Raw genomic sequence first — 21,977 nt, 5'->3', positions numbered from 1 at the left:
GAATCGATCGCATGGGAGAGACAAACTTCTTTGGATGCCCGGATAAAACGTTATGCCCGCGTGCGACGATGGCCTCAATTGAACTTCCCTCCATGCTGCACCTTCGTAAGAAAAGTACGATCATTTCCAGAGAGGTTACCAGACACGTTTCTGCGGTCGATGGTCACGTTAGTGAATAACTCATCATCACCGCAACGCATCCATTGTTTGTGTGTGTTTTTTTTTGTCATATCGCACGTCGCGGCCTTCGAGATTCGAATTCGACACGTTCATGTAATAGCGCGGTTGGTAGTGCGGTTTACTTGTTTACTGTCCGGGAGGGTGATAATATACATGCTTAATATTTTACTCATGCGTCCGGTAGCGAAAATGGAACAAATTTTGACGTCATTAAGCAAGCGTCGCTAGAGAACTGGAGTAGGACTTTTAATAATTGATTTGCTTTCCATGCAAGCATCACCAAGGTCATCGTAATGTATGGTTTGTTATGTTATGTATGATTTGAATCATCAGAGAGAAATGACATTATAAATTTAAGTCTTATAAAGAACTAGCTTACCAGGCAAACCCAGCTTTGCCCATAAACATGCGTTTTGTAATTAAAGTTTTCTACCAAACATTTTGAGACTTCAATCTTGACTCGTGTGTATTATTAGAGAAAATCGTTGATCAATTGAAAATTCCTAAATTATTGCCATTCTTAATCCAAATGATATTCCCAACCAAAGCAATTTTTCTTCTTCTTTTGTTGCTCTTCTTCTTCTTTTCTGCTACTTCAGGATGCATTTCTGGCTTTCCTTGGCGATTGGGATTTAATATAATACCCGGTCCTTCCGTGTAAGACGCCGATTCGATATGTACCTACCACCGAGCCGAAAATAACTAAACAGCATTTTTTAATTATTCACACATTTATCTTGCTTTTTACTTACTTATCATTCACTTTACGCTTTAATAAATAAAATTACACAACTAAATCGTCAATACGGGAAATACCGTTAGCCAAAACACACTAGCAAACCTGTGCATATGGTTTTTAGGGAAAACCAACCCATTGATAATGCTGGGGCCACGGCTGTCCATATCATTCCTTGGAAAACGTTTGTTCTTGGTATAAAGGGGCCCCTGGCTGTTCTGTAGGATTAAGTGAGAGGGTCTACAAATTCCTCGTCACCGCCTTTGTGCACCAAACCACCGCCGAACCTGGATGGCAGAGTAAAAAAATCGTATTGTCGTAATCTTGGGGCCCCGGCTGTCCATAAGTTTCTTTGGCAAACGTTCGATCAGGGTTTTAAAGGGATTTTAAAGAAAGGTGGGGGGGGTTAGTGCATTTCGGCTCGGGCTCCGTTACGTATGACGTAAGTGATGTCGTCTTATGGGTCCTTTAAAGCGACGGGGCCTTAGGCGGCCCCCCACCCTCCGCTACTGTGTATTATCGTTAATTAAAATATCTGTAAAGTAAGATTTCAGCCCTTTTTTCAAAAATGTGGGTCTTCCTCCTTATTGGATTAACGAACTCTAAGATCACACCGGCCATTTCTGGCTTAATAGATTTGTTTTATCACGAAGTCGAATAGTCAGTCCTTGCTACGGGGGGAAGGTCCGGATGGGATTTGATTCCTATTTCGGGTAGTTATTGCGAAAACCTGTTATCTGTTTTTATTGAAAAGATTGTCCATCAGACATTACATTATATTCCCAATTTTCTGGCAAATTATAAATTCCATCCTAAGACCAATAAGGATATAATTTATTTATTTTTCTGTTCGGTTAGAACGACCTGGCCGTATCAAGACTTATTTTACCACGTAAAAGGATAGTCAGCCCAAGCTACGGGGAGATGGTCCGGATGGGATTTGAACCCCTGTCCTGCCGTGTGGGCCGGCGCCGTTTATCATATACACCACCGGGCCGCCCCAAGGATATAATTTATAATTAAAATAAAATTCTCGTCGGTTTGAGCATAAGAATGAAACATACCAATTGCGATTTCCTCGGGGAAAAAAGCGTATTTCATTACAAGCTTTCTTCTACGATCTACACGATCGAGGTACGTATCGAGGTGGTAGTCGAATAGCGCTTCTGTCTTGACCATATAGCGGATGTGGGCAAATTTTTTGTCCGTAGCAGAAATATGTGACCAAGCCTTTTTAAAAATGAACTGGCTGTTTTTCTTCCAATGTTCGCATGAAACGAATTAGCTGGGTTTACCACTTAGCCGGATAATCAGTCCTTGCTACGGGGGTCCAGATGGGATTTGAACCTGGTCCTGCCGTGTGGACGGGCGCCGTTTATCGCATGCACTACCGGGCCGCCCCCAGAGATCTAACAGAGATCTAACCAATAAATTTGAAACGTGATCTCACATTTCAGGCCTTAATGTAACGCTCGGAACTTACTCTGTAGACTCAATGATTTAGTCTCTTATGTCTCTAACACGATTATCTGCAATGTATCTGTAATTTCAAAGAAATAATAACCAGTAGAGAAACAGAAATAGAATTCCACGTGAAACAAGTTTCATTCTAGCGTCGTTAAAATTTTTATTGCATCAAATGTATGTGTTTTGTTGAAAAACCTGTTTCTTACGTTTAACGGCAAGACGAAAAAAGTACAAATGAAATTTTCATGCCATCCCCCAGCGTGTATCCGCAAGTGTCACGTTTACTGCTATCCCCGGGTACAATTGTACGTACTAATTTATACTATTAATTTTATTTGGCTGTCCACACTGGACCACTCTTTGTTGGCATCTGTTGAGGTGTATGTCTGTATATGTGTGTATCCGGTACTGGGAGACGATTCCTACTACGAACTATTGCAAATGTCCAAAAACCTACAAATATAAGCTTGCGTTAAATTGTTCGAACGACAAACTGTGGTGCACGATTTTGTTTGAAATATTTCGACAAACAAGAAAAGAAACTCAATACAAATGTACATTTAAAATCTTTTATAAACTGCACACAGTTTGCTTCTATCGATCCATTTTGTTACGCTAGTGCGAGTTTTTTTGTGCACTAACGTGAATGTTTGGCTCTGTTTGGGGTTTCAATGTGTCCCCATTTGGCTTAATTGTTCTAAAAATTAAAACGGCAGATCGGAAGTATTTTGCACAAATTTTTACCTACTTCTAGTTAGTAGTTGCATTCGTTTTCGATGATTTACTTATTATTTCTATTCAATTTACTTCTATTGTACTGCTCCGTAGTTGTAAGTGTACTGCATCGAAACTCGGGTTATTGTGGGCTTTTAAGTTATCTGCACACCTTTTTCTTCCTTTGTCCGGCATGTTTTTTTGCTTCTTCTGTCGGAGCGTATTTGAGAACAAGTATTTGCTTAAATTTCAATTAAAGTTGTGCGTTCCTTAAGTGTCTACTACAATCGAAACAAATTTGTTTCGCGTCCGTGCGCTGAGATAATAATTTGAAACTGAGTCAAGAGTAAACGCTTCGTTTTCGTTTTTGGTTAGTTTTTTTTCAAATTCTATCTAAATGGAACGAACGACATGCAATTGAATGGATCGTGAAAGATGAAAAATGTGAAGTTTTTTTTTTGTTTTTGTTAAGCTTTTTTTACGTGCTAAAGGGAACAGAGAAATGAAGCAGACCGAATGATTTTTATTAAGATAGTTCATAATTTAATTTCACTTTGATCTTAATGATCATTTTTGCATTTTTACATCTTTTCTTTACCAATATCCATCGCTCTGATCACTCTCTGATTCGTTCCAAAATGCAAACTTAAGCCCATACGTTTTAATCCACTGGCAAGGAGAGATCAACCATGTCCCTAACGGATTCTATTGTGGGGTCCCTAGAAGCATTGGTCTCGGTATCTGTTTGGCCACCATTACGATCGAGCTTTTGTAGGTGACCTGCTCGGACACAGATCGTTATGGAACTGAAAAAGTGTCTGAAGTTGTGAATGGTAGGTTAGGTGTTGTGCTGCGATAAGAATCTAAAATACTTTAAGTACAACGTTCTAAAAGTACGAAAACTAGAGCATCACTGTCAAAGCGGGTTTTGCTACGCTAAGGAACACTAGCATGCCTAGTGCCAGAGTGGTTGAGGTGCGCCGAAAGTGTTCTATCGGATTGGTCGAGTGCGCTTTGCCGGTGTTGCAGAGCGACTTCTCACAGCAACTTGTGCAGGCGTACAGCTTCGTGCGTTCGCCTATGATAATGCAACCCGCTTCACAGCTACTGATGCAACGTCGCTCGAGCGACCACAGCTTTGGCGTGGAGGTCGAATTTTCCGTGCTGGTCGTGTAGGAAAATTGTTTAACCTGCAACGAAACAGGGAAGAGATGTTTGAAAATTTTATTTTTCGCTAATAATGTCCCAAAAAATATTTACATCCAAAATGAATGTTAATCAATAGAAGAAATTTAATTTGGTGTGAAAAAATAGTATTGTAAGTCACAATTTTGTCATGTGTCTAAAGCTCCGCTAAAGCACCTCGAAAAGCGTCCATTATACAAACACGATATTTAATTACACTGATATGAATCATTTCTACTTACTCATAGCGAAGGGTAGGGACTGAGCTACCATATACCTAAATTTAATCGCGATTTAATTAAGGCCACACCAGCATATTCGGCTCTAAACATCATTGACGTCACTTGCTAAATCCAGCTGCTGTTTGGCTGATGCTCAAACATTTGTCAATTAAATGTCCCTGAAATATGACACTTCCGGCAATAAACGAACTCGCCTCCGCTAAGTTTAGGCATTTTGTATTTCCTTCTCGTTTCTCCTATCGATTCCACGCGATAAATGTGTAGCGTATGAAATTGATGACATCCCACAACGAGCGAGCAGGAATATCGAATGATAGCTTCCTGCATGGCTCTACAATTGCACCGTATGTACTGAGTGGACAGTAAATAATGTTTACTTTATTCGGCAACATGACCATTCTTCGCTTCATCTATTTTTGGTGATTATTTTGTTTTCCACTATATGCCCACTCCTCGTCAACTTTCCTTCGAATCTTGTAAAGAATGCGCTAAAAATAAATTTGAAACAAAAGTTCATCTTTTGCTCTGATATAGATTTAAATCGCACAGTAAAGGGATAATATCGTTTCTATCCCTAATGTTTACTATCACTATGTTATATGATACCGTTTGTCAAAAATCACACAAAACTCTCCGCTCTTCGGACTTTGTTTTGCTTGTTGCCTTCAATATCTGTGTCATACTGCACGAGGCTACTCATTGTCCTACATTTGAGCATCCCGCCACCATTCACCTCTGGTATTCCCTTCTCTGCCCCCCCCCCCCCCCCGCCAAAAAGGGCATATTCAATTCCTGGAGCGAAGTTCTTGCTATCTTCGTCTTGCATTCATCGCGACACTTATCACTACAGCTGTCATAGTAGACGCTGTGTACCATGGAGACCGTATGACAAAGTGTGATACGTTATGTCTGTGTGTGTGTATGATTTTTTTTTCTTTGCTTGTTTCGCCCACTTACCATGCAGATAAATTCCTCCGGATTACACTTTTTAACGTAGGATGCATTATTTCCGGACGACAGCTCGATACAAGCCTCACCATCGTCGGTGGCATTGCAGGAGTAGCACCAAAGATCATTAATCTTCTCCGTTGCAGCTGATGTCTTATGTACAGTGTTCGTTAGGTACTGCGATCGTCCTGTGATGTGAGAGAGTGTGAGCGAAAGGGAAAACAATTAAAGAATAATGATTTTTTTTCCTCTGTACAAAGACACACGCACAACGCAGCAAAACGCGTGAGAAACATTCGCTGACGATTGTGCAAATGGTTGAACAGTGCCGCAGGGTTTTTCGTTTTTCGTAACTACTTGCCCCTAAACATACAGCAGGTGGAAGTAGGTTCATCATTGCACACTTACCTAACTCGAGCAAGCCCATGAAGACGATTGCTATTATAATTGACATTTTGGCCTCATTCTGCAGTGAGTGTATTTCGGCAAGCAAACCGACTGCCGTGTCGCGAAGTACTGCCCACATTCGCGGCTACCTATTACTAATTAACACTGCTGCTGCTGCTGCTACTGCGTTACGGTAACAGCACAAATGCGCCCGAATGTATGCTTGTTGCTCTCGCCACCTGACAAATGCCCGTCACCATGTACGGATGCTATCAGGAAGGACGGTAGAGGTGACAGCTTTTCTTGCGCTTTGTTACGTTCGCTACATCAAGATAGGCAACTCTTGTGCGTTACAGCTCATTAAAAGAGTTTCCGCTGGAAGGCAAACAGGCTGTAGTGCGTACGCAATTCGTCACTAATCACAATTCCACTAGCGATGCATTAATTCCTTGTGCACTGAGGCAAGACAGGAGGCAGACACAACACAAGAACACTTAACAGTCGAAACGACTACATCAACACGACCGACCATCGTCACCGAGTGCAACTTCCATCAGTAGGCAAAGGATTTTTTTACCTTTCATGCCTTCGTTTGTCTGTCGTGCGAGGAGTGCTTTTATCCCTGTACGAACTGTTGAGCTTAATACACTGACCGTTTGTGGCTTTTTCGACAGCCTTACCCTACCGAACAAGGTTTCCGTACACCGCAGAGTGCAAGTGGTGCGAGATTTACATTTGAGTTGCGTATGAATTTCGAGGACAGCGGAAGATATTGCAGGAAAGGAAAAGTTAATATTGACGGAATCATGAACACCAGCCCACGAGTATGTTCATTCGAGGACGAGATTGATGTCTGTCAGCTAGGCCAGCAAGGATATGCGAGCATGCGCGCGGACCATCTCGTTTGAAATGGCCGTTGCACTTGTTTTTAATACAGAAAAATGATAATTTAACACATTTGAAAGATAAACTAAATGTGTTTACAACAAACTCAATTATGTATTGAATGGATCGAAGAATTAGAAGTTGTCCTGCGATTGTATAAGACTACGGTTTTATCCGTATCCGGAAGTATGCGTATCAATTGGCCATCCAACACGGAGATAGTTAAACTAGAAAGAATCCAGTACCGTGCTCTTACATTCGCAATAGGGAGCATGAAATCAACAGACAACATGTCCGTAGATGTGATGACTGGAGCAATGCTGTCGTGTTGCCTTTTAATCGATTCTTCCGTATCAAATACCTTGATCATAGAATATTTTATAGCACTTCGATAGACCAATTTCAATTTCAATTTCAAGACCAATTAGTTCTGTTGTCAGTGTATGTAGCGATACCGCACTGATATGGGTATGGATCCGAAGCCTCTAGAAGGATAATATAGGCACTCCACACCCTACTCCGACTCAATACGTCCCCGTCGTACAGAATGGTAACATATCTCTCCAAATATCTGAGCTTGGGTATACGGGGAAACCCGAACCCCTTGGGAAGATGGGGTATATGGCTAAATTGAGCGGAGGGGGACAGCCAGCGTCTGTTCTCCATGTTAGGGGCAGCTGGATGTCCCTTCTGTCCTGGCACCCTACGGGACTTTAAACAGCTAGGATGCGTAGGCCCTCCGACGAGACAGGGGGTTGGAGGAGAGGCCTTGCAAGCCACCCCCAATATAAAGGCAACGAAAGGTAAACAAGAAATTTCGAATCGGACTAACAGATACAGACACACGCACCGAAACAAGGACAACGATTGGAAACTCGGGACATGGAACTGCAGATCCCTCACAGCACCCGGAAGTACCCGCATTCTTTCGGACGAGGTGAGGGCCCGCGGCTTCGGTATAGTAGCACTTCAGGAGGTGCGCTGGAAAGGAGTTATGGAGCGCCCCTACCGCAGTGATTGCATGATCTACCAGAGCGGTGGTGAAAAGCATGAACTCGGTACAGCGTTCCTGGTCATAGGTGCGATGCGAAAGAGGATAATCGGTTGGTGGCCGATCAACGAACGGATGTGCAGGTTGAGGGTTCGTGGAAAGTTCTTCAACCTGAGCATTATTAACGTACATAGTCCGCACCTTGGAAGCACCGATGACGATAAGGAGCTATTTTATACGCAGCTGGAGAGGGAGTACGACCGCTGCCCACAACACGACGTCAAGATCGTCATCGGAGACTTTAACGCTCAGGTCGGACGGGAGGAGGCATACAAACCCATGATAGGTAGTTTCAGCGCCCACCAGCTGACAAACGACAATGGGCTTCGCCTAATAAACTTCGCCTCCTCCAAGCACATGACCATTCGCAGCACCTTCTTCCAGCACGCACCACGCTTCAGCTACACCTGGAGATCACCACAGCAGACATATTCCCAGATTGACCACGTTCTCATCGATGGAAGGCACTTCTCGGATATTATCGACGTACGTACGTACAGGGGAGCAAACGTCGACTCAGACCATTTCCTGGTTATGGTTAAGTTACGCCAGAAACTGTGCGCAGCCAATAGCTGCGCTATCAGCCCACCCCAAGGCTCGACATAAAACGGTTGCGGCAAGCTGATGTGGCGAGGGACTTCGCGACCACGCTAGGGGAAGCGTTGCCGGAGGACACCACCTTCGAGGCGATGTCCCTCAATGACCATTGGCGTACGATGGAACAAGCCATCAGCAGCACGGCCGATCGAACTATTGGCCGCGTAACACGTAACCGGAGGAAGGAATGGTTTGATGATGAGTGCAGGCGAGCACTATCCGAGAAGAACGCAGCGCGTACTCGCATGCTCCAGCGCGAGACCAGGCAGAACGTGGAAGACTACAGACGACTGAGAAGGCAGCAGACCCGACTCTTCCAGGACAAGAAGCGCAGCTTCGAAGAGTCGGATGAGCAACTGATGCAGCAGCTATCCCAGTCGGGGGAAACTCGTAAGTTCTACAGGATGCTGAATGCGGCACGAGACGGTTTTACTCCCATAACCGCTATGTGCCGCAACGAGGAGGGAGATATCCTGTCGGACGAGCGAGAGGTGATCGACAGGTGGAAGTGCTACTTCGACAGGCACCTGAACGGAGCAGATGCAGGAGAGACCTCTGCAGGAAGCAGAGGAGAGCAGTATTGCGACAGCCAGCAGGATGACGAAGTGCCCCCGCCATCCTTGGACGAAGTCATCAGTGCCATCAAACAGCTGAAACGTAACAAGTCAGCTGGCAGCGATGGGCTGGTGGCAGAGTTGTTCAAGATGGGCCCGGAGAGGCTTGCCGCGCTTATGCATCGGCTGATCGTAAGAATTTGGGACCAGGAAGAACTACCGGACGAGTGGAAGCTGGGTGTCATACACCCAGTGTACAAAAAGGGCGACAGACTGGACTGTGCTAACTTCCGAGCCATCGCAGTCCTGAATGCTGCCTACAAGATCCTGTCCCGAATACTCTTCTGCAGACTTGCGCCCCTTGCCACAGATTTCGTCGGAAGCTACCAAGCTGGATTTGTTGGAGGCAAATCGACCACCGACCAAATCTTTACTCTACGGCAGATCCTCCAGAAGTGCCGAGAGCATCAGATCCCCACGCACCACCTGTTCATTGACTTTAAGGCGGCCTACGATACCATAGATCGGACCGAACTATGGAACACCATGCAGCAGAACGGATTCCCTGGGAAGCTGGTACGGCTGTTGAAGGCCACGATGGATGGGGTGCAGTGCAAGGTGAGAGTATCGAACATGCTGTCGGAATCGTTCGAATCTCACCGGGGTCTGAGGCAAGGGGACGGACTCTCCTGTTTGCTGTTTAACATCGCTCTGGAAGGTGTCATGAGAAGCGCGGGCTTCGACATCCGGGGCACGATTTTCACCCGTTCTCTCCAATTTCTCGGCTTCGCGGATGATATCGACATCATCGGACGGACATCTGCGGCGGTGTGCGACGCGTACACCCGACTGAAACGCGAGGCCGACAGAATTGGATTGAGGATCAATGCGACGAAGACAAAGTACCTGCTTGCCGGAGGCTCTGACCGTGATAGAGCCCGACTCGGGAGCAGAGTATAAGTTGACGGCGACGATCTCGAGGTGGTAGAGGAGTTCTGCTACCTTGGTACGATCGCAACTTCGGACAACAACATGAGCAGCGAAATCCGAAGGCGCATTGTTCAGGGAAATCGTGCCTACTACGGGCTCCACAAACTCCTGCGATCCAGAAGGCTCCAGCAACACACGAAATGCACGATATATCGCACACTGATACGTCCGGTAGTCCTCTACGGGTTCGAGTCCTGGACTCTGCTAACGGAGGATGCCAATGCACTCGCTATTTTCGAACGGCGGGTGCTAAGGACTATCTTTGGCGGTGTGTGCGAGCAGGGCGTGTGGAGAAGGAGAATGAACCACGAGCTAGCTGAGCTGTTTGGCGGTGCAGATATCCTGACGGTGGTCAAAGCCGGAAGGATACGATGGCTGGGGCACGTGATGAGGATGCCGGACTCATGCCCCACCAGGAAGGTGCTCGTCAGCGATCCGTTCGGCACGAGGCGGAGAGGAGCACAGCGAGCTCGCTGGCTGGATCAGGTGGAGTCAAACCTGTCGGAGATCGGATGCAGCCGTGGATGGAGGACTGCAGCACTGGACCGAGTTTCCTGGAAACGGATTGGCGACCAGGCCATGTCTACGCGACGTGCTCGACCATGAGCAGGCCAGAAAAGAAGAAGAAGAAGAAGATAGACCAATTTTAACATGAAAATTATTAACATATATACTGATTTTGTTGAACTAAACGTCCATCCTAGCGCCCCACAACAATAAATCGTGCTGCCCTTTCTGAGGGCTACAGTTCCATTGTCAGCAGAGATTCCTCGTTGCGGGAGTCAAGATTACACCTGCAGATCTTCACTCTATGGGTCTGCCGGGCATTTTTGTGAATAAGTACGACAATATAAACAAAATGATCCAATACTACACTGAAGGATCGATCAACTTCAACACTGGTTTTAATCACTGAGGCAGGCATGCAATGTGCAATGTACTCCTGAGCTAGCCGCAATTTCTTACGCACCGCTGTTAATACCACCGAGAGCCTTGACCAGTACCTCATTTTTCCAGACAACGGACGGACAACGGCTGTTCGAAGCACTGAAAACTCAAGACATTTCTATAATAAAGATTGTAGAGTTGCTAGGCCCACTGTTCAACAAGGTGTCCGAATTTCGTTAATTTGGGTGTGAAATTCCCATTAATGGTAAGGCAGACATACCACCCAAAACAGGTCTCAGTTAAGGCGCTTTTTACGATCGACCCATCGGTTCCTTCGTACTCCTCAGCAATTTTTCCTTTCCGGATACCAGAACATGTGGGAATCGGATGAACTCGGGCGATTCCTATACTCAATCTCTCGCAAGTGTCCCTGCGGCTTTGGTGTGGTTGGATCTCTGTGGATTGTTTTTGTGTATTCTTTAGTGCTGTGAAATCATTCTTCTCTGGATGGACATCTTCAGCTTAATAATCCAGCAATGTCGAAAGTTTGTGGCTGCCTAGTAGGATTCCACTATGTGGATAATCTTTTATAGTCCTGCTTGGAGTTTGAAACCTTAAAATCGTTCTAGTTGTAGTTACCACATATTAATGGGGCTCATTTACCGCTTTGCGCTAGGCAACGATATTCTCCTGTAATAACTTTTTCGGGCTCTCTCCCCTATTGTGATTCTATGTCCTTCTTTTCCTTATGATATCTGTTTTGTTGTCTTCGTCCAATTTGCCCGTAAGAAACCGAAAAAATTGAAATTTTCGGGATAGCATCATAGCCCCAAAAAGAGAGGCAGATAGGAAAGGTTGAACCGTCCTAATCTGTATGTTGTTGTTTTTGGCTTAGTCTTGTCCTGGATGCCAAATAATTGGGAACAATTTAACTTACTTTATCATGAAAACAAACAAGATATTAGCGATAGAAAGTACCACGAAGCCAGTTACTGCTATCCGAGAACGGTTAATAGAAATCGAATTGTTTTAAATCAAGAAATCGTAAAATAATAATAATTTGTGTAACATCGATTGATTATGATCGGTCAAAACATTAGTATATAAGTTCTTCGTAGAATAAAGTAACTAAGTAATAAAGAATAATATAGTGAATTTCAAGCACGGATGATAAATTTTCTGTCTTGACGAAGAAGGCTAATTTTCAAAATCGTATAAACATCCCTAATGTACAACAAATTGTTAAAAAAATCGTATTCTTCATTTATATTCCTAATTTTACGTGACATAGAACCAACAGTTTGATACAAAGCTAATGGTAGGGTGTATCTTATTTTTCTGTAATTTCAAACTATTTAGGACAAATCTATGGGAGTGTCCGTTAACCAAACCAGGTGTGAAAGTATGACGCACCCAGTGTACACGCTTAATTCATCGAAAGCACGCATGAAATGATGAGTTCCCAAAAAAAGTCTCTTTATTTATTTAGTCAAGATATGAATGAGATCAGAAATGAAGAGCTTTATGTTATACTTTGAAAAAGCATTACGAAATGCTTTTTTTTTCAAAATTACATTACAATAATTACATCACGAACATTTTCTTATCGGATGCACACAAACAACGAACAGCATGTAGAATTATCTTTTCTTGTCGTGTTAAAAGAATTGGATTATGGTTTTTTTTTCTTTTTTTTTGTAGTAAAACTATCAACAGTAATGAAACAAATCTTTCACCTATATTAAAACTAACATCAACCGTACACAATCCCGGGGAAAGGTGAATTAATTAAACCATCAAAAAACACACCTCATCACGCATCGCGATTATGTTGTTGGCTCGTGCTTTCCCTCTGTATTTCTCTGCAGGGAGTCACATTACTGCTTTTCATTTTCCTCTTTTGGGCCACTCGAAAGCGTGTGCCGTACCCCGCCAACGGACCAACGGTCACAATTAGAACAATGACCTCATACAGCCGGGTGGCTCATACACGTTTTTCCCCGTTTTCTTTATGGAATAAGGGCGTGGAAATGGGTGGAACCGATGGTCCACCGTGTTGTCCGAATGGGGTCCGCTTAAAACTTAAAGAAACGCTCGCTAACGTCGGCCGCAATCATTGTCCTTTGTTGAGCTGTCCCTACGCGGTGAAGGAAACGAAATGGTAATCAAGTAAAACTCAAACAAAAACATTACCCATACACATATGTCGTTGTTTAAGGTGTTGTGCCAAAGTAAATGTGCACGTTCGTGCTAAATTTTAGTACGCCCGTCCACACACACACCCAGCTTCTACCGGAACGGGTCAAACCTTCGCGAAAGGTTCACGGTTTCGCTTCCATTTTGGAGCAATTATTCTACCACCGGTCCGGAGCACGATTTCCTGTGGAAAAGCCGGTGAATTTTCCCGCCGTGTCCCAAGTTGTTGGCGAGTTAGTTGTTCCGTTCCTGTTAGCAAACACCTACGCAGATAAAGAAAATGTTCTACGCCGAGCGCAAACCGAATACCCGAAGGTTTGCGATCCTTCGGGTGGCCTCATTCGAGGACGAAGGAGACCCTTAGCTTTCGACGCCAGCCTTACCGAAGGGGGACGCCCTAAGTAATCGAAGCGAAGGCGCGTGCATTAAAATGTGACCGTTCGGTTTTCTTTGTTTTAAACGTGCCCAGGAGACGCGGGAGGGGGTTACCATAAGGAAGGCAATAAGAGAGTCGAAACCAGATTTGCATATAACCACCAATACAAACATCTTACCCGTCTCGCCAACTCCGCGTGCACACACTAACACCCGCGTTGAGTAATCACTCGTCAGAGGAAAACAGAGGACCCTTTTGCAGCTTGATTGGCGTCAAAGAAAGCAAGCTGCTTGCACGAACACAATGGAAGAGGTTTTGATAGAAATCTCACATATAGTACCGAGTGCTCGCGGGAGTACTACGAATGAAGTGCTGATAAACTGACTTCGATTGCCAAGGTTTATATCGGAAGATATTACTTAAATAGTGGCTTGACGATAATTTTCTTACTTTAATTTTTCTTCAATGAAAATATGTGATGGTTGCGGCCAGACCGTTATAATCGAGCAAAAAAAAAACAAAAAAAAATGGTAGCCAACAAATTTAATGTTTTTGATTAATAGATAAATTTATAAAAAAGTTACACGATAATTTGTTTACATTAAAAAAGTTGAACTAAAGAAGTAATCTAAAAATTTCATTGGCTAGGAGAACAACATAACAGCAAAAAGACTTCTAGAAACAAATACGAATGAATTATTTTAAGATGAAGGGATTTGAATTAAGTGTTTGTACTGGAAAATCTAGCCATTTCAACATTTTTGCTAATAGTTTAAATAAGTTCTCACTTAAAATTATCTTTTTATAGAATCAATCGTATGTTGCATAAGTTATTCATTCATCCATAATTCATGCATAAATTGATGATAAATATGCGTTACTTACAATTTATATTCTTTGAAAAGCACTATTTGGTCTTTTTTTCCTAATATAGAAATCCATAGTTTCATACCTAAGCTACCATAAAAAAATATTAACAAAATGAACGAATAATATTTAAGTTAAATTTTAATTCGTTTTACATTCACTAAAATTCTATGCGTTTTTTTGTACAACCCAATAATAATATTCCTCCCCTTCCCATCTAGAACTACCAAGGACTAGAAAATCTACTCACGCATAGTTCACCCAATTCCTTATAGCCATTCACACAACTACAATACTCCATCCAAGCATGGCTGTGATTGTAGTTGTACAAAGCTACACTCGTTTGTGTCCCCATTTACTTTCACCTCGTACAACTTCTATCGCGTGAGACCCTTACGCGGAATGGTCTGAAAGGGAAGGAACCGAAACTATTCCATCCTGCTTCTAAAACAAAACGACGGAATTTTAGAACCAGAAAGGTTCACCAAAACCCTAACGGTTTTGCCGTACGAACGTTCATTCAAGCGGCAGCCACGAACGAAACAACATCTTGGCCGTTCTGTGCATGTCGTAAAGCCCTGTGCAGGTCGTAAGGACTTCGACAAAAATTGCGGCGGCAGTGTTCGATCAACGGTGTACGAAAGATCGATTGTGGTGAATTCCAGCAAATACGCGACACTATTTTACAACCAATTTGGAAGTTTTTGGTAATTCCAATCCGATACGTACGACGATCGACCCTATCAAACGGCAGTCAACTGGGTAGAATATAGTGGTGCGATTTGGTTTTCCTGCCCGTCGTTATTCGTCGTTAGCCGTGGCCGTTTGTTTGTTTGGTTGTTGAACCTGTTCCCGGTTTTGTTTGGTAGTGGTGCGGGCCTTGGGTCTGGTGTGGTCCTGCACGTGGTCTAGATTCGGAATTTCCAAAACCTCAGTGACGTCCCAGTTCCAGTTTCGGTGTTAAGTTTTTTTGTTTCGTTGTTGTTATTGTTAGTTTTAAGTTTCGGCGTGTTCGGAAGCGCGGAACCCCACCACCCAGCCTACCCTACGCGATCGAGTATCGTTGAGGCAGGCAGAATTAGTGCGGTGCTTGTGTGTGCTAACGGCAAGGAGAAAGTGAAATTTCGCCATGGTTACAGTGTCGAGTGTTCCGAGCCGAACCTTCACCCGGCTGGCACTGCTGCTGAGTCTGCTGTGCCGTGGGGGACTGGGCCGTGATCCACCTACCGTGACCATCCCCGACCAGGGCACGGTGATGGGCATGTACATGAAGATGTTCCGGACGCAGCGAGTCATTGCATATCTGGGCATCCCGTACGCTCAGGCACCGGTCAACGAAAAGCGCTTCACACCACCGGTAGTGGACAATCTGCCCAGCTGGGAAGGGACGAAAAATGCCACCAGTATGGCACCACACTGTTGGCACATGCCGCGCGATACCCATCGGCGGCACAACCAGCTGTTTATGGAGCTGATCCGATCGGGTGACGACGGTGGAGGTGATGGAGGTGGTGACGAGAAGCAGTACGATGAGGATTGCTTGTTCCTGAATATCTACATACCGGATTGTAAGTATGGCTGTGGTATCGCGATGTGAAAGTGACAAACCCACGTAACAGAGTTTCATTCAAATGAAGCCAACTTTTGTGAATGTGTTCGGTCAGCTAAAGTTCCTTGAACTTTTTGACACACCAGTCAATGGTATCGACCCTGTTACAAGAAGGTTGAGAGTTATAGTTTTCGACACAAGACATTGGAAGAGTTGTTGACACAGAGGCGTAATATTCGCGTGCTCAAAGTAAATATTCGTCTGTAATCTGCTATGAAGATCACTTCACATAGTTGCACAAATTAGTAAACTTTACTTCAGTCCAAAGTGCATACTTTTGGATTGGGATTTAAGCGAAAAATATATGTTAAAGTTGTTTGAGTTATTGCTGGCGTCCATATTTTGCTCCCCAAAAAACACAAAACATAGCTCAGGGTGGATAGAGTGACACACTTTGAACATTGAACATTGAACTCATGGCTTCGTACGAGGCGTCTCTTAGCGTCTCTGAGTGTACAGAACAATTTTTGTAAGGAAATGAATCGAGCGGGAAAACGGCCACATGCCATGGGACCAGCAGGGAAATCATAAATCCCACCGCCTTCGCGACACAACACAAAACCACCGTTGACAACCGTCGGACCCTGTGGAATGGAAATAAAAACCATCGTAAGAGAGTGTGCCAAGTAGCCAAGGTACCAGCCACGCCGGGTTTTCCTTGAACGGAGTCAAATTTTCATTTTATGGCCATTGACTTCCTGCCAGCCCGAAGTAGCATTTCTTGAGTTTGTGGCTTGTACACCAGTGTTTAAGGCAAAACCAAATGCTTTACTGTTGACGAACTATGGCAGTAGACCATCACGGTATGCCTGCTAGTGGCAAAACCAATGCTTCATTTGCATTGCTTTCTTGCTTGCCAGCAGCAGCGTGCTCTTGAGTGCACTTTTTAGTGAAAAACATATTTTGATCCTTGTGCTTTGGTGACATTTCCTGTGCTCCCTTTCCTGTGTTGCAAAAGGTAGGAATAAAAATGCGAAAACCGTTGGTTCGTTTACCGTTTATTGGTTTTGAGCTGCTGGTGACTAACGTTTGGGCAGAGAACCATAAAATGAAATGCATCAAAATTATGGTAAAGCATATTTGTTTCACGTTGGTTGAGAAAAAGCTCTGAAAAAATGCTTTTGTGCAATAAATTTCATTATAATGATCGAGGTTGCTAGTAATATCCAAATAAAACAAAAATAGTTAAAATACAAACAAAATAAAATTCCCTTTTCTTTTGGTCGAAATATACCAGGCGCCTCCATCATTAGCGAACAAATGATTTATTTATATTTATATCAATTTCACATTTTTTGCAATCGAGTATAATATATAAAACATTCAATTGATTATTTCACGATGTTTTTACTGGTTATGTAACATTATTTAATACCACCATAGCTATTGTATCTTGTAAGAATCAAACGCAAAGCAATGGAGAAACTTTAGCGCTCGCTAACATCGCGTTGGTCAGCGGCTATCTACACCTTTGTTATCGAGGAAATATATCAACATAATGCTAATCATCAACAAAATAAACATTCTTGAAACGAACACCAAAAGAAGGTTCGAAGGTGCACGAACATAAATTCTTCTTTTGTCTATAGATAAGAGCTTAGGATTGAATATCCTCCAACCGTTGTAGCTTCTCAAGTATAATCATTGTAATTATAATCCATCGAGCGAATGGTTAAGCATCAATTTAAGAAGATAAGGCATAATTTAATAATAAGCTTCCCTGCCGTTTGCTACTATGGGGTAGTTTTTTATCACAAGTTGAGATATTTCATCATACAAACATATTGAAAAAAAGCTTATTGAGTGAGAATAGAAATGTTAGGCCTTCAAGCAAGCCTAATGGACGAACGGGCAATTATTTCTACAATGTTCAACCCACCTTTCAAATGTTCCTTTAAAAAAACGTATGGAGGAATATGGAACACTTAAACTACTTCACACAATTAGGTCACACGTAAACCTCAAATAGGTTAAGTATATAAATGGGAAATTAGAGGTTTTACTAATTTCATGCTTCCGTGCATACTTTGCCTTCGTGTGACTCTTGCGATGAGTATTAATTTTCCTACGATACATTAACTAACCGCACATTATGAATGCAGTTAGTTACGTTTTTTTAAGGAAATCACCCCTTTAAACCTCTGTGTTTTTGCCAAATTGAAACAAAAGAGTCTGGGTTAGAAATCCCGTTCCAATAAAAACAAATACCGTTTCCAAATGCAATACACAATACAACTTCAATTTTAACCTACATTTCGAATCGAATCGACGAGACGAAACAGAAGAAACATTCATAAACATAGGTACCGTAATGCAAAAAGTTTTGTTCGCGCGCACTATTCTATTTAACTGTCAAAACTGTCTTTGCTTCGTGTTTGCACAAGCTGTTTTTCACGAACACAGTGGCAAAAATTGTATAGGCGAATTGTTTTTTTGCTTTTGCTGGATTGGAAAATTCAAACACATTCATTGCACACGTGTTCAGAAAAGGTGGAAAGCGAGGATAAAAGGGAAAAGGAGTGTCGGTGGTTCGAACACGTTGCTAGGGAATGATGGAACAGGTAATCGATTTCCATGTGGAAGGGATTGTTTTTCTTTACTGCATTGTGCGATATATTCTTTGTAGGGGTTCGAATTTTCCCACTGTTTGCATACCAAAATAAGGTATATGTGTTTGTATGTGTTTCTAAAGGGAAATAAGTTTGCTTAGGAATTCATTTCATGAATACTAATCCAATGCTTTTTATTTCTTGTTTTTTTTCATTTTATTGCATTTAGTCTAGAAAAAGAAACAGACTAATGTTATAAAATAAATAAAACCTTTTTTTAGTCAATTCTAGGTTGAATTACAATTATTTGTTCCCCCTTTTTTCCCCCAACTATATTCAGATTAACATAATTAAAAGTTTTTTAAAATATTTCTATTTTTTAATATCATAATACTAATACTTCGGTAACTGTTGATGAATTATTAAAGTAATATAACAAATTGTAAAAGCTATACGTAGTTTACATAAAAATTTGTTAAAAGATAAAATATTAGAAGGAGCTAGAAAAAAAAGGATTTGAAATTGGCAAACTTTAACTGTTTTCACTTGCATCTGATTTTCAAAAGAAATGTTTTATGAAAAATTATTTTTCATACAATACATTTTTAGTATTAAACCAGGTTTTCTATTATATTTAAGTATGAATTAAATCATTTCAGCGCAATAAAATCCTAGTGGATTAGAGGAATTATGCAATCCGTTGATTAATTCATACTTTACCGAAGAACGAAGAAACTTGCGATGAAAGGGAATGTAAAGAACCTTTGACATTGAACCTTTTGTTTCGGCCAAATGGGTAGATCTGCGGCGCAGTGGCATAAGTAATCACATCAGTCGATCCTTACATCAATCAGACTGTTCAATTATATACTTTATTTTTTTCTGCTAAACCTTACATAACCACAGAGCTGACCCTGAACTCACCATGGGTCAAAGCTTACATCGGTTGTCGTCTGGGTGGTCTTAACGAAATGGAGACGTTGCAGAGGCCTGAAGTTGATTCATGCATGACAACAAAAAAGCACACAAAATGGTAACACGTTTCACCATTTTCTTTTTCTGCGGTGATTTGTACGAACAATGAGGCAAGATTTAGAGGTCAAGACGGGGACCCTTGCGGCTTCGTCCTGTAAGTGATTTCCCAATCGCCTGGGAATGTAATGATCGTAAAAATGGTAATAAGATCGTCTGATTTACGACACGAATGGCTGCAATTACTCGATAGAAGTTAGTGAGATCTTAAAACTGCTTAAATACTAAAGTAAATAACACATCCGGAGTACGTTACCTTGCGCTTGGGTTTCTTCTATCGCGGCAGGACCCATTTGATTGGATCGAACTTTCGATTTGAAGGTCAGGCCATTGTTGCTGGCTGTAAACTTTAACTTCACACTGTAACCTCCAAACTACTCAAGGGGGAATATAGCTTCTTCCCAATTGCACCTTAGTTTCAGCCCCATTGGAAACACGCACCTTTAACGCCATAATTGAATCTTTATCGAGGACCCTCTAATGCGCCACTTCGATTTCTTAACCCAACCGGGTAAGGTAACCGGCTGTTGAGGAATTGTGGAGGGTTTTGAGTTTCCAATAATTGAGCTGCCAAGTGAGCAAACCCGGGGCTGAACTGTACATCGTGCGTAAGGGTTCCGCCGAACGCCTTGTAATTGATTGTAATCGGTTGCGGTTTGGTGAAAGTTTTAATTTCTTTACAACTCCGAACGGCCCCGCATTTGTCAGAAAGCGGATATTTAGCGAAGCTAATTGTTTGTGCGTGAAAGAACAACTTTAAACATTTTTGTGTTTTTCGGTTTGGGAAACGAACAACAGCTAAATAATCAAATTTCGATCGATATTCCCACAATTCTACCCTTTTTTGTTTTGATCAGGACTATCATAAATAAAGAATGTTTTTTGACAGCTAGAGCTTCTTAACTTTCTCCTAACAAATTGTGTGTCCATGGCGCACTTTCAAGGTTGTTTGGAAAGAAATTTAAATATGACGTACCGGAAGGAAGGGTCTGCATATGCATATATGTACACAATAAAATTACTTCGCAAAACAATTTCTATGTCTTTCGAACATTTCGCCACAAAAAAAAACATCATGCTTGCAGTGGTCCCCGGTAGCGAAATATTTCAGCAGTAACCTTCGCAGAACGAAGCGTCACGATGGTTCATTCTGACATTTATGAGGTCCTATTAGACCTTCAAATTTATATGTGCTACTGGAGTAATCGAAGGGTAGTACACAGAGAGAAGACTCGTTCCATTTGTACTCCCTTTTCTGCGGGCTACACGTGATCGTTGCCAGCTCACACCAGCTATTTGTTCGTCCTTCAAACGGATGAATCACATCAGTTTCCGGTAGTGCAACCCCTTGTTGGCTGCACCTATAAAAAAGAAAAGATTACCCCCGAGGGAACCCTACGGGCCACGCTGTGTCGTTTAACGTGGCGTCACTATGAAGGAGCGTTTGCAGGGATCGGGAGCATACAATTTTCCCCGAAATCGATATGCAAATCGGCAGGATTACAACGTTTAATGGCACACGAAAAACATAAGCCGTCTGTTATAAATGGGGCCACATACATGGACGATTTGGTGATGGCAGTGGAGGAATATGAAGAATTTAAGCCAATTTAACACCCTCTACTAATGCATTATATTCATTAAAATTACAACCATACATCCTAGTTTTGTTATACAATACTTCATAGAAAACGTTTGGTCCATGTTATACCAGCTTAAAAAAGTAATAATTCAATAGTATAATGAAACTGTAAGAAAGAAGGATAATTTTTTATGTACTAGTAGAATTGATGTTAGCTCATTTTTGTTTGAAAGTATCTCCATTAAACTATTCTTTTTTGAATTTAATATCGTAACCAAAAAGAAGAAGGGAAATACTAGAACTAATTTCATCGTAGAATATGACATTTTGAAAACAATTTCACAAACACAAAGAAAAAGCTTATTTCTTATAAGATTAATGGTGTCCATAAAATTCAAATGCATAAAATGTTCGTTGAATTTTCTTCAGATGGTTTGCATAATCTACGGCGTTCACTTCACAATCAGTTTATCATGGCCAGGTAATTATTCTGATTAATTTTGAATAGATGTTTTAGTACAAAACTTATGAGTTAGGTCTTCTGTTTCTTAAAGATTCGATATCATGAAGCGATGGATGAACATTGGTCCTGTAAAGTTGTCCCAGAGTGTACCGGCTCAATATGTGGTGAACTGATTCAAGCAGTTTTATCCAAATGCCGATGCATTACCGTGTCCAAAGAAATAAGGTAACATTACCGTACCGGATATCAAATCTCATCATGACCGTCCCCTGGAGCAAAGACTGACTATCCTGCTACGTGGTAAAATAAGTCTTGATACGGCCTAGCCGTTGTTAAGAAACAAAAAAAGTAATCCCCACGTGATGCAGTGCGCCTCTGCCAACGAATTTTCCAATCTTCGAAGCAGTTATTATAATCTTCTTCAGGGATGGCTTTAAGTTCGTTCCTCGCTGCGGTTTGGATATGTTTGATCATATCAA

At 42.2% G+C, this 21,977-nt stretch overlaps 2 protein-coding genes across 3 annotated transcripts in view; one reads left to right on the top strand and one right to left on the bottom strand.

Moving 5' to 3' along the window:
• Positions 1 to 21,977, top strand: part of LOC125767639 (carboxylesterase 5A) — a 42,314-nt gene that overhangs the window by 12,165 nt on the left and 8,172 nt on the right. Inside the window, exon 1 of one of the 2 annotated variants that reach the window (XM_049434428.1) lies at positions 14,456 to 15,831. The exons of the other annotated variant lie outside the window; for it this stretch is intronic. Coding sequence (XP_049290385.1) covers positions 15,393 to 15,831 — 439 coding nt within the window. The 5' untranslated portion in view covers positions 14,456 to 15,392. Of the gene's footprint in view, positions 1 to 14,455; positions 15,832 to 21,977 lie in introns of those variants that run through there. 2 annotated transcript variants of the gene reach the window in all.
• LOC125767697 (uncharacterized) lies at positions 2,519 to 7,059 on the bottom strand. Its single transcript, XM_049434526.1, has 3 exons — positions 5,881 to 7,059; positions 5,482 to 5,660; positions 2,519 to 4,287 (listed from the first exon to the last, which is right to left on the bottom strand). Exons 1-3 carry the CDS (start codon positions 5,996 to 5,998, stop codon positions 4,000 to 4,002), a joined length of 585 nt encoding a protein of 194 aa, XP_049290483.1. The 5' UTR covers positions 5,999 to 7,059; the 3' UTR covers positions 2,519 to 3,999.

This window comes from Anopheles funestus, chromosome 3RL (genome assembly GCF_943734845.2).
Source record: "Anopheles funestus chromosome 3RL, idAnoFuneDA-416_04, whole genome shotgun sequence".
Classification (NCBI taxonomy): domain Eukaryota; kingdom Metazoa; phylum Arthropoda; class Insecta; order Diptera; family Culicidae; genus Anopheles; species Anopheles funestus.
Note: the sequence above shows the minus strand (reverse complement) of the source record. Positions and strands in the feature narration are given on the sequence as shown.

Coding starts and splice junctions, on each gene's coding strand:
- LOC125767697 (XM_049434526.1), bottom strand. CDS start 5,998: ATGTGGGCAGTACTTCGCGACACGGCAGTCGGTTTGCTTGCCGAAATA. Junction 5,661..5,880: donor CATGGGCTTGCTCGAGTTAG/GTAAGTGTGCAA, acceptor CTCACATCACAG/GACGATCGCAGTACCTAACG. Junction 4,288..5,481: donor CGGAGGAATTTATCTGCATG/GTAAGTGGGCGA, acceptor GTTTCGTTGCAG/GTTAAACAATTTTCCTACAC.